This window comes from Chaetodon auriga, chromosome 15 (assembly GCF_051107435.1).
Source record: "Chaetodon auriga isolate fChaAug3 chromosome 15, fChaAug3.hap1, whole genome shotgun sequence".
Taxonomy (NCBI): Eukaryota; Metazoa; Chordata; class Actinopteri; order Chaetodontiformes; family Chaetodontidae; genus Chaetodon; species Chaetodon auriga.
In genome coordinates this window covers 18,442,376-18,454,731 of record NC_135088.1, presented here as the reverse complement: position 1 = coordinate 18,454,731, position 12,356 = coordinate 18,442,376, and the positions used below count along the sequence as shown (strand labels likewise).

The following is a 12,356-nucleotide window of genomic DNA, read 5'->3' as shown; positions in this document are numbered from 1 at the left end:
GAAGAAGTATAGGGTCACTGCAGCAGACTGAGACAGCTGAATGAGGCTGGACGGCGCAACCTTCACAAGTTTACCTCACAGTAAACACTATTTACAACCACCATCACACTTCTACAGCACAATCTAATGTTATTTATATATCTTAAAAACATGTTCAGGCTTATATCGATATATATATATATATATACATACAGTATATATTATATGTTTAGTTTTCATGCTACCGGCATCTACAACGCTAGTGTCCTGTAAGCTGAACAGTGTGGGTGGTAGGAGGTCAAAAACATAAAAGGATTTCATATTTCTGAATTAAAGGTGACTATTCTGTAAAGTGTATATGCCGTGTAGATACTGTGGTCACATATTCTGAGGTTCCAGTGCAATTTCCACCACTCTAATTTATCTTTTGCATCTAACTAGCATGGAAACAAGGATGCGTGGGCGGGTTTGGCATTACCAGGGTTATCAGGAGCCATTTTCATCACAGATGTTTTGTTAATTAACTTCTTAAAGCAATCAGGAGGATTTTTTGCCCCCACCTTGCTGTGACTGCGTGTGGACGTACAGTAAACACACAGCGAGCCTTCTGTTGGGAATTGTGCTGCTCATCCGTCCAAACACTAATAAGCTGAAATGTGCTGGGTGTAGCATATTTCAACATCAATATATGTGTTAATTGTGTTTTGAAGTAGTGTTCCTCAAAATAAGAACAGATTTCCCAAAAAAAGAGGATGTTCAGATCTCCTGAAAAGAGGATGTTTCAGCTCGCCTTGGTTCCCCTCTGTGCTGTCGTTCCATATGCATTTGTTTTCTCCTTCACTTCACTGCAGAGGATTAATCAACATAATAATGGTGTGCGTGTGTGTGTTGTGTTTAATGCTAGCATCTAAAAATGATGATTTAATGATGTTAAAATACAACACAGCAACTTTGATTATATGACAAACAGACACAGAAGTTTCTATAGATTTGCTGTTTGGACATGTCTTCCTCACATCCTGCCAGCAGCTCCTGGACTCTCTGCTGATCTTCAGAGGATGAATTTACCTCAGATATCTTCTGGAACTGGCTGTTGGCCTGGCTGCATTTCTCCGCCGTCTCTAGTGCCACCTTATAGTTGTCCACAAAGGCTTTGTACACTCCCAGCTGGCTGGCCTGGGGCATGTGAAAAGAAAATAAGACGTGTTAAGGAGCAGAAGAAACAAAACTGAGGAGCCAATGAGCAACTGGTTCACTCTCCAATTCGTTTACTGTTACAACGCAGCACAAATCTGTTACGACAGCAAACCAACATCCTTTGGAATACATATATCACTTCCATACTTCTGCACGTCATACCATTATATTAAAATTCATATACAGCTCTGGCAGATTAATTAATTTCTATTCCCCTCAGGAGGTTTGAAAAGAGTGCTGCAGTCTCCCTTTTGCTCTATCAGCAGACGCACATACACACCGTTACACACATACTGTCATTGCACACAGGCTAGTCATATTCCCACAATGCCACTCCACTGGTGTCTCTGCGCAGTCTTCCAGATTGAAACAGATTCACTCTCTCTTTCCTCGCCCCTTTCATTAACAGCCCCTCTCTGCTGCACTGTATGTGCATTGTAACACAAGCTGCAGACCAGCAGTGCATGAATATGCATCCTGCTACAGCTCTGCTTGAATGGCTGGGCTGAAGAGCTGACTGCACCCTATTAAAGCAATGAGATTGGATTCAGCTGAATAGAGTGAATGAGTAAGAGTTGTTACTTTTGTCCTTAACCCCCCTTCTCTCCTATTTTCATTTCCTCTCCTTCCACTTCCCCTCGGCGCGTCAAGTTGGGCTCAAGAGAGACGTGAGGGAATCATCCAGCCTCATGTGACACATATTGTGGTGTTGATCAGTATGTTTTTCATGGGAGCAGATGATGGAGAAAATAAAACAAATAGTCAGCAGTTATTTCGTGCTACAGCCACTTAAGCACTGACAGGAAGTCAGCCAAACGAGCGTCACTGTCTGTATATCATCTCGTCATAATTGGAGGCTCTGCTGTGTCAAACCAAAACCTTGGATGGAAGGAAGAAACCACCATGTCTGATCACTGAATCTCCAAAGACCTGGCAGCTTGGCTGGAAAGTACAAACCGAGGACAATGACACGATCGTGTCACCAGCTCATTGTGTTGTTTGGACACGCTGTGACCGATGTGAAACATCTCCAGCTCCGTCCGTCACTGCAGCGCAGGACTCAACATAGTGCTGCACTTCAAACGACCAGATCACAGGCCAAAGTGGCGGGTAGGAAAACAACAGCGTGGAGGTGGGAGGGAGAAGATGACGAGGGAAAGAAAGAAAGGCGGGAGGAAAGAGAAAGAGACAGAGGGGACAGTGCTGGTGAGTTTCTGAAATACCTTCTGCAGGATTGTACTGCTCTGATTGTAACACGCAGCACGCAGTCCAACCTCTGCTGTGATTTTTAATTTATGTTAGACGATGCCTGGCTCTGTTTAAACACTAATCACGTTGTTTTGATCAGTAAGAGAAAAACAAAGACAAACGCAGCCATAAAACCTTTAGACGCTAAAGCTAACAGAACTTAATGGAGCTGTATCATAGACGGGTTTTTGGTGGCAATGGGATTTCCAAGGATCCAAAAGAAACTAATCACTCTTCTTAGTACACATTTAAGCCTTGTGACAGCCTGTTTACAACATTACCAACATTAATCAGGTAATCCTGTCATACACAATACAATCCTGTCTGAATGGAAAAGTACAGCTATCTAGTAAAAGACTGAATAAAGCCAACTACTCAACATATGAATATCAGTCAATAATCAGTCCATCTCTGGCATACAACCAACCACACAATCTAAAACTGTATGTCTCGCACTCTGTGGTCTACAATAGGCCATAGTTCCTCCTGTTGCCTAAATACTGTTCCCCTTGATCTTTAACACTCAAACTTCAGTCATTTGTGCAGATGTCATGTGACAAATGACTGCACTGTGCAACCAAAGCAGGGAGATTTCACCATAATACTTACTCTCAAATGGTGCAACGACTAGCATCTCTGTGTAACAACACCATAATTTATAAATAAATCCAAATCTCACAGCGAGATAACCCGACTGTCCTTAGGCACAGCGATGCTTTGAGCTAAATGCTAACATCAGCACGCTAACACACACACATAATGATGCCGATGTAAAGAATATATATAATGTTTAACATGTTTGCCATCTCAGTTTAGCAACATTTGTTAATTAGGACTAAACACATGGGAATATCATTTGTTTTGCTGGTCAGAAGCAAAGGCATGCTTTGACCTGATAATGGAGTTAGATGAAAGGTTAAGGGATCACCAAAGTTGCTACAATTCATCGTGAGGGGGACACCAATGTCTACCAAAATTCATCCAGTGGTTATCGACATATCTCACTAAAAGCCAAAAAATGCCAACCTCATGAGGCACTAGAGGACAGGTGAGAGGACCACCACAGTCAGCAGGCTTCATCCTCTTGGGAATGAATGTCTGTATCCAATAGTTGTTGAGATACTTCAGTCAGATCCAAAGCGGTGGACCAGCTGACTGACCAATTAACACTGCCATCCACAGAGCCGCCATAGCATGTCTAAAACGGTTACCACATGAAGCAGGAATCCATTTAACACTAAAGCATAATAGGCAGATTACAGTTACAGTTAGTGTCCTCAGAAATGCCTTTAAATGTTCTTTTTATTAGCCCAAAAGCTCTTCAGAGCCACAACTGCAGCAGGTTACAGCCTTCCCACTTGCCTCCCGGGACTTTGATAATATGGTGGGTCAAACGCAGTCCTGGCAGTCACAGGCTGCAGCTGAGCCCTTTTTCAGACATGAAAAAGGTGAGAAAACGTGGAACTGCAGTCGGCTTTTACTGTACATCCTGGCTGTCTATAACTCTGTCCCTCTGTTGCTCCAGTGGTCTCCTTGCTGCTGACAAGGAGCAGTAGGGAGTCGACCAGCTAATTACGCTGCCATCTGTACTCTCACACTGCCACTCTGACTAAATGTTTAGCTGCCACATAACATGCTCATGTACGCACATATACGCAGCACAGATGGGAGCTGATGACTACACTAATAGGTGTCACTTGGTGGTGCGACTCCTGGGGTCCACAGAGAGGAGGGGGATTGAGAGGAAGTACTTAAGCTACCAGAAGAATTACATCTCTACACGAGAGCCCTGTTCATTTCCTCTGCTACTAAATATACGCTTAAAGCATTTTCAATCAATCTTCCTGAGACGCTAACACATTTCCTCCTCTGAATGTTTGAAACTTTCTTTAAAAAATGTTGGTTTTTTTAAAATATTTTAGTAAATAATGAGCACTGATTTAGTTGTTTTTGCTCACCAGTTGCAAGCTGGCTTCGCTTGCTAAAGTCTAAAACCAGACGCTATTTCGTCAAGTGCTAGGGGGAAGTCTTTTACATCAGTTTGGTGCTCGAAGCTTGTCCACCTTTTCAGACTATATAATCAACAATCTTCAAGTACAGTGTGTCTGTCTTTCTGCATCGTTTTATATACTTAAAATGAATCAGACTGATATTTCCATTCTCATAAATACCCACTGAATAAACGGGAAGTTACAATCTTTGAATCATAGTGTGCTTCTGCTAATAATAACTCTGGTTGACATGTTTTTTTTTTAGAATGTCAAAATGTACCTGAAACCATTTGTTGATGTTGAAAACCAAAAGTGAAAGATGTCAACATGGCAGATTGCACGGTTCCATGTGAGCATACGACAGACACCTTTGTCAGGTTCCTCATAATGGTGACATGAAATGAAGGCAGTTATTCGAGCAGAGTTGTGATATCTATACATCAGGTTAGAACCTGGAGCGGAGTCACTGGGGTGTGAATAAACAGGTGACTTTCTAAGCTTTTCAATGTTATAGGAAGAAACAATGTGACACCTTGATTTTGTCCAGAGATATACTGTCACAAGCTGTAAGCTGACAGACCGACAGTCTACTGCATGCTGTTACACATTTCAAATTTAAATAAAGATCTGGTCCGCTGCACGGACTATTTTAATCCGTCACATAAAATACTTCTGGTTGTAAATCAAAGCTGCCAGCTCCCTGAGACAAACAATGAATTAAAGGCAAGGCAGATTGAGCCAGAAACATTTTGCAACTTCATACAGTAACTTCCATTTTTCAAAGACCAATATAGATATCTTGTTTCTGACAAGCTTATCTGTCTGAGCTGGCATGACGCTTACTTTTGTGCTCAAGTCAAAACAACAGTGTGAGTCTCATGACTTGGCAAAATGTCGCAGGATCTCTCGTAATAGGACATCTGATTAACTCACAGCTCATTAGCAAGAAAAACATGGTGTCAGCTGAAGACAGGACATATTTAACCACTGATTATAAATCAGTTATTCACATTTATCTGGTTATTGTCATAAAATATAAATAGAGATGTCTAAAACCGCATATGCAATTCTCTGCATCTTCCAAAGCTCAGCAATACTATTGTTTGATACCACAGCTCAATCATATCTTTCAAAACAGAAGCAGCAGCTAAAATGAAGGTTTTCATTGTAAATTTATAATAATAGGCCATATTTACATTCAGCTAATCAATTGCTAATTTAGAATGAAATCCACAGCAACACTCATCTAAGACAGCTACAGGATACAGCACGTATTGCTGAGGGATGATGCTCGTGAAGGCAATGAAGAATTTATTCTCCAATACCTTTTAGAAATTCTATCACAAACTGAGGCTGTAAAAGCAATAACACTATGAGCAGCAGGGTGGCAAAAAAGAGAATTTCAACACTATGAAAATGAAACCAGCTAATGGCTCATACACTGTATACAGTCATCACTGTGTTCTCTATCTTCTGTGGTGCTCTGACACTCCCAGCTTTAGCGTGAAAAAGCCTGTTGTCACTGTCAGGTAGAAGAGGCCTGCAGCAGTTCACTGACACTTCTCTAAATAGAGAGTGTCTTAGTCTGTCTGGTTTCCAGTCCAGGAAAATTATAAACCACAATATTGTGTGAGCGCCTGCCCACAGTGGACGTACTCATGGTGACCCAACAGGACACAGTGTGCCAGGGTTTACTGACGACCAATCAAATGAGCTACACTGCTGCTCTCAGTAAATGACATTCAAGTTGTTCAAATTGGCCACTGAAGATAACAATCTTTATTGGACGGCCTCTGGATTTTACACACGACATGGGGCATCATCCTGTAAATGAAATTTTTATGAGGATTCATTTTTCCTACTAGAAGTCCAGTTTCTTCCGTCTCAGCTGAAAGTCTCTATTACAGCATGTTGCATCAGCTCATCCACAGTATGTCAAACACTTGTAATGAGTATCTGAAATACATCAAGGCACACAAGCGCTGTATATGCACACGCTCTTACAGTATGTTAAGTGCTGAGAAGCCTGGTTCAAATGACATCATCCACTGCAAATCTGACAATGCAGTGATGTAACACAGAAGGAGGACTGAGGCCTGGAGCCTGCATTCTATACACAGACACATCCACACGCATAACAATGATGCACTGAGAGCAATGTAACCCAGTGCAAATAAGACGGCCTTGACAGATCCAAGACTGCAACATTACAGCTAATGCACTCAGACCACAGACACACACACACACACTGATGCACGCACAGTCTAATTAAGACAAGTGACTCATGAGTACAAATAGTGAGAGTCTGACAGTTCTCCTTTTAACACATTTATATGTTCCATGCAATTGATGGAGAGGAGGAGAAAAAAAAAAACCCACACTGTAATTTCCCACGTCAGACTCACCAGCTTCTGGAACAAATGTCCCACGGTGACCTTCTCGTCCCACTGCTGGATGTTGGGTAAGAGGGCGTCGTAGAACTCCTTGTGGATCTCAAAAATGTCCTGGATTTTGTAGAAGATGGTCTCTACCTGCTGGATGGTCAGGACGGGCTGTGAGGTCGTGGCCGTGGCTTTCAGAGGACGCATGGGCTGAACGGACAGAGAGAACGGACAGACTCTGAGTACAAGTCAGCTGACGAGGACCAACCTTAAGCATCTTTCCCAAAGGTTAGCTACACTGAAGTTTATAATAGTACTGTATAACGGTTTTCCTAGGCTCATATCTGTTTGTTTAATAAGCCACATTAAGCATTTCACTATGGCATATTGAGGTTGTGTCTAATTTAAGAGCAGGCTTTAATAACAAGTACAATTTTGTGGCAATTATCTGGCCAATCAGTGGTCTAATTGGGCCAGTGCCTAAAAAAAAAGCATCTGATCTTGCTATGTGTCACACAGTGAGGAAGTATGTAATCTTAGCCTCTCTGCTCTGCAATTGGGTGACTCTCTTCTTGCCAGATTGCACGCCAACTCAGTTAATCATAGATATGTGTGGAGTTGACATGATGGCAGGGGGGTGCTGAATTACAGTGAAAACATGAAGGCTTTCACGTCATGGAAGCAAAAGTTCTCTCAGAGTGATGATGAGTCAGTCCCCCTGCTCATTGCAGGGGTTGTGTGAAAAGCACCGACAATGGCTGCAGACACACACTGGACGCCCCCAGAGTGCTCGCTCATGGGGGAATCATTGGGTCCCTGTAAATTAAAGAATGTGGTCTAGACCTGCTTTATATGAAAAGTGTCAAAGACATGACTTTTGTTGCGATTTGGCGCTATATAACTTCATTTTGCTTTGGCTCCTTCCTCCACTGTTGACAGATCAGGGACTTTGCACACCAATTTCCAAGAGGTGTGGCTATAATATTATGCCTTCTCCTCCTACAATTGCTATTTTTGGTGTATTCTCAGCTCCAGGTGATTCCAGTCTCCTTGCTCATTTGCAGAGGGTCATTGCCTTTTCCTTTCTATTAGCTAGACACTCAATTCTATTTCAGTGGATGGGTGTAACCTCTCCATCACACAACCAACTACTCTGAGATGATAGCTTCTGTTAATGTCTTGTCTGATTAATGGGAAATAGCTCTATTAATAAAGTGTTATAAATGGCTCATTCTTTGCTGAGTACAGCAAAGTTTGTGTGTGAGATCACAGATATTGATCTCGTTACTAAAAGCAGAAGATTCTACGTATGTCCTCAAACCTTATCGCCCATATTCATATCAATGTCATCTGATCTGTTGTCAGGCAGAAAAGTTCACATGAGATGAGACATGTCAATACATATTGATGACCAAGGAGGAGAGGAGAGGAGAGGAGAGGAGAGGAGAGGAGAGGAGAGGAGAGGTCTCTGTCTCTTTGATGCACAGTGGAGGTATGTTGGGATGGTCTGCTGCCCTTGCCATGAGTCACCTCATCAGGTGTTGATATCAGGCTGCAGTTTGCCAAGTAGTGTATAAACAACTTCCAGCCGTCAACATCAGTCTCCCTCGATTTGGTCCAATTCACCACCGTAATACCAAAACCGCGTCCAACATATGAGCGGCTTGTGACTTTTGTTTACAAGTCTGAGCTTGCCTTTAACATGGCAGCGTATACTAAAACCTGCCAAATATGAAAAAATGCAAGAAAGCAAAAACAAAAGTATGACCACAAAGTGTGTTTTACACGTTCACTCAATGACTGAGGAAGTGAAGGAGGATAGGGACAAAACTCTTTATTGGCTGTTGTGTCGTCACTGAGTGATGGAAAAAAAAAAAAAAAGGAACTGAGACACAGACCAGATTTCTGCAAGTATTACTGCAATCTATTGTACACGTCACGGACTGACAACTAACTACAGCTTTTTGTGTTTGAGCGCTGGAGGTTTCGTCCTGTAACTGTTGTGTGACTTGACAACATTTCATGTATCTTAATGCTGCCCTTGATGTCGGACTGACTGGATGTCACTCAAAGCGCTGCTTGTGGCAGTGAGTGGCAGGATATGACATAGTGAGCTTAGTATGGGGAAGCATGATCAGTTAGTGTTTCAGGAAGCTGCTGAAATGTGGTCCTGCTTTCAGTATGACCATTAACCACTAATGACAGTTCACATCGGCCTGCACCAACACATGCAGCACTGCAACATGCATGCGGCCACGTGAGGTGCTTTCCCCAGAATTAAGTGAATATCTGTGAGATTATCTTCCAGTTGCTGTATTTACACAGAATGTCCGGTGCAAAGCAGTGTTTTTTGCAGCGAACACATGTATGCGTATGTGTGTGTGTGTGTGTGTGTGTGTGTGTGTGTGTGTGTGTGTGTGTCTCACCAGTAGCAGGGCCTCCAGCTGGTTAATGTAGATCTCCTCACTGGCCAAGAAACCAGACAGCACTAGTTTCTTCATCTCCAGTCCTTTCTCGATGTCCCCCTGCAGGATGAAACAGACCTGACTGTAATAATATATCAAACACATACATCTCACACACACCAAGGATCGCTGGGAAACCTTTCATTTTTAACCAGTGTCACATTACAATAAAGTGACTCAAGCTTATTTCCTGCACGCTGCCACTGCAGTAAACATGAGATTAAAACACACACATCCAGAGTGCAGCTGTTTACTGGGAATCTTCACTCATCTAAAAACATCTAAATGGCCTGCTTCCTCTGTGGAAAGGCTTATTCCACTCAACGTTGTGTTTTGACTTCAATATCAGGGAAGTCACCGCCCTAGTCATGTATGACAAACACGTAGCAAGAGCAAAACGGGGTGCGCTTTTATCCCTGAACTGAGGAAAATACTAGTAAATCTACTAATACTTAAAAGGAGAAAAGGTGAGAAATACCCATACAAGCAGTGAGCTAGAAAGTACAAAGCACTATGACAGATGAAAGGATGAGGATGATCCACCTGACTTACCTGAAGAGAGTCTGAAAGTGAATTATGTTGTTAGTGTATTGTAGTGTATATTTTGTGTTGGAAGTGGACGCTGATGTGACTGAAAGAACAAATACTGAAATGAAATCTGTCTTCATTTATAAGATATCCTCCATACAAACTGTGTGGTATTCAATTCAGCACACTGATTTGTTTTTTTATGTACAGAAATGTTCAAGAAAGCCTTTGATAAAATATATTACACACTGTGAGATGGTGTGAAGATGATAATGACTGTTTATATATATATATACATATACATATATATATACACACACACACACACACACACACAACAATGATGTATTAACACCTGCAGCAACGAGTCCCACTGTGTGTAAATGTACTATAAATCCACAGTGGTGTTAATATAAGCCAAACAAGTCAGGTCACTTTCTGTATCAAGCATAATATGTTGACCAAAACAATTAAAATGTGTGAAAGCTACTCAGACAACCCTCTTACATTAAGAACTTCCCAAAGAGAACACATGTACACCTGTTCTGTTACTGACTCTTTGCCCCACCAGCTGACAACAAACACACGCACAAAAGGCAATAAAGTGGAGGACTGTAGTCAAAGTGACATTAAAGTGAGACATGCGTAATGTTAGGGAAGCCAAAGGACAGCCATGACAGCAGAATGGAAGATTAATTATTAACACTACAAGATCCTTACAATGATATCAGCACACTAGCTCTGTCTGATAAGACGCAGAAGAACCATGACCTCATTCTTTTAACCCAATCACGACCAACACGCAGCTTCTCACACAGCTGTCGAGATGGACAGATATGAACTTGCAGGATTTATTATTAAGAATTAGTTTGCAGCAGAAACTATTACTATTCACCTGCAAAACACACAACATGCAGTACTTTTACAGGGAAATTAGGCACCCGTTCATCAACATACATGTATCTCCACACTTGCAATGACGGTGCTGAACCAGGATTGATTCATTCCACCATGTCGCTTTGAACTGAAGTGTGAAAAGTTATCGGTGAGCTGCGTTCATGTTATCACCTCAGTAGGGTAAAGAGGGATTTCAGCAGCAGGGCTTGAGCCTGTGAGACGTAGCTTTAGTCTGTTATAATGTTGGCATTCCTCAAAAGAAACTAAAAGAAAGACCGTGTTGCTTATGACTACAACTCATAACCAAAGCAGCACGAGAAATGAGTCAGACCGATGCGTCTTTGATATACAAGTACTACTGCAGCTCGCCATTTATTTTAAGCACCGCAAACCATATGTATGTCCAGACATTGTGTTTTCTTTTTATTACATCTCAAAGCTACTTCTAACAAGCTTTTTCAAGGTCTGAGATGTGATGCCAGCTCCACGAGCAGTGCAGAGAGATGGATTCTATTACCAAAGTAAACGTGTGTGTGTGTGTGTGTGTGTGTGTGTGTGTGTGTGTGTGTGTGTTGCTGACGTGTAAAGCTTACTCCCTCAGTGACAAACATGTCACAGCAGGGAGAAAGAAAAAGTCAGGAAAGGAAGGGGGAAAAACTACTTCTCCCGACAGTGGGAATATTTTCCCTCTGCTGTACAAAGAGCTACTGTGTGGCGAGAGGGCAAGATGAGAAATACATGAGCGGTGAAAGGATTTTTCCATGGCAACCTGCTCCCGTGCATGCACTTCTCAGATATGTTTTTCATACAAAAAAAAGCTGCATGTTTTCCTATTGTGCCCTCAGTCTGTGCGCTAAAGGAGCTGATCTCAAGAGTGATCGCAACAGCGCAGACAGCCCCGCTTTTTGTCAATTCATCCACACACGCACACACACGCATAGCACGCACGCACCTCTCAACAGACAGAAGTTACCATTCGAAAAAGAAAGCAGCCGTCTTTAAAAAGCAGCAGAGTAAGGAGACATGTGCTCCAGAGTAGCTGGCTCATTAGGCCACTCTGAGAGCCCAGTGGCTGTCATGAGTGTGAGCGTGTGACACACACACACACACACACACACACACACACACACACACACACACACACACACACACACACTTGCAGCACAGATGGCTCATAGGCACACGTAGCGGCACATAGTGACGCCACATCATGCCAAGACACCAATAAGACTTTCCACTTTGCTATACATAGCTAAGCTCTCGAGTCTGGTCAGTGTGTTAGAGTTGCATGAGTATGTCCCTGTGTGTGTGTGTGTGTGTGTGTGTGTACTCCCCGGATCCAGCTGCCCAGCCGCTGTCTCACCTTGAACTGCCTAAGTGTCGGAGTGATGGGATCCAGCTCCCCATCTCCATATTCAAACACCTCCTCCTCCTCCAGCACCCTGTCCAAGTAGCACAGCACCTCCTCCTCTTCCTCCTCCATGTTTCTTTCTTTCTTTTTCTTCCCTTCCTTCGCCTCCTCCTCTCCTCTTTCTTCCCGAGATCCCCTTCTTCAGGGCCTGCCTGGACACATCAGTGTTTTCCCTTCAGAGCAAGTCGTCTGGACACCGAGAGAGAAAGAGGACCCCGCCTACACAACCCCACCCCCTTCCTCTGCTGAGCTTCCTGGT

At 42.7% G+C, this 12,356-nt stretch overlaps 1 protein-coding gene across 3 annotated transcripts in view; it reads right to left on the bottom strand.

The window, feature by feature from the left end:
- The window catches only part of abr (ABR activator of RhoGEF and GTPase), a 113,785-nt gene that overhangs the window by 55,479 nt on the left and 45,950 nt on the right, over nt 1–12,356 (bottom strand). For 2 of the 3 annotated variants that reach the window (XM_076750184.1, XM_076750185.1), the window contains exons 3-5: nt 9,223–9,321; nt 6,821–7,006; nt 1,048–1,155 (exon numbers count right to left, since the gene is read on the bottom strand). In XM_076750184.1, the coding sequence (XP_076606299.1) occupies nt 1,048–1,155; nt 6,821–7,006; nt 9,223–9,321 (393 nt within the window). Of the gene's footprint in view, nt 1–1,047; nt 1,156–6,820; nt 7,007–9,222; nt 9,322–12,049; nt 12,322–12,356 lie in introns of those variants that run through there. The other variant, XM_076750186.1, reaches the window with a different exon arrangement.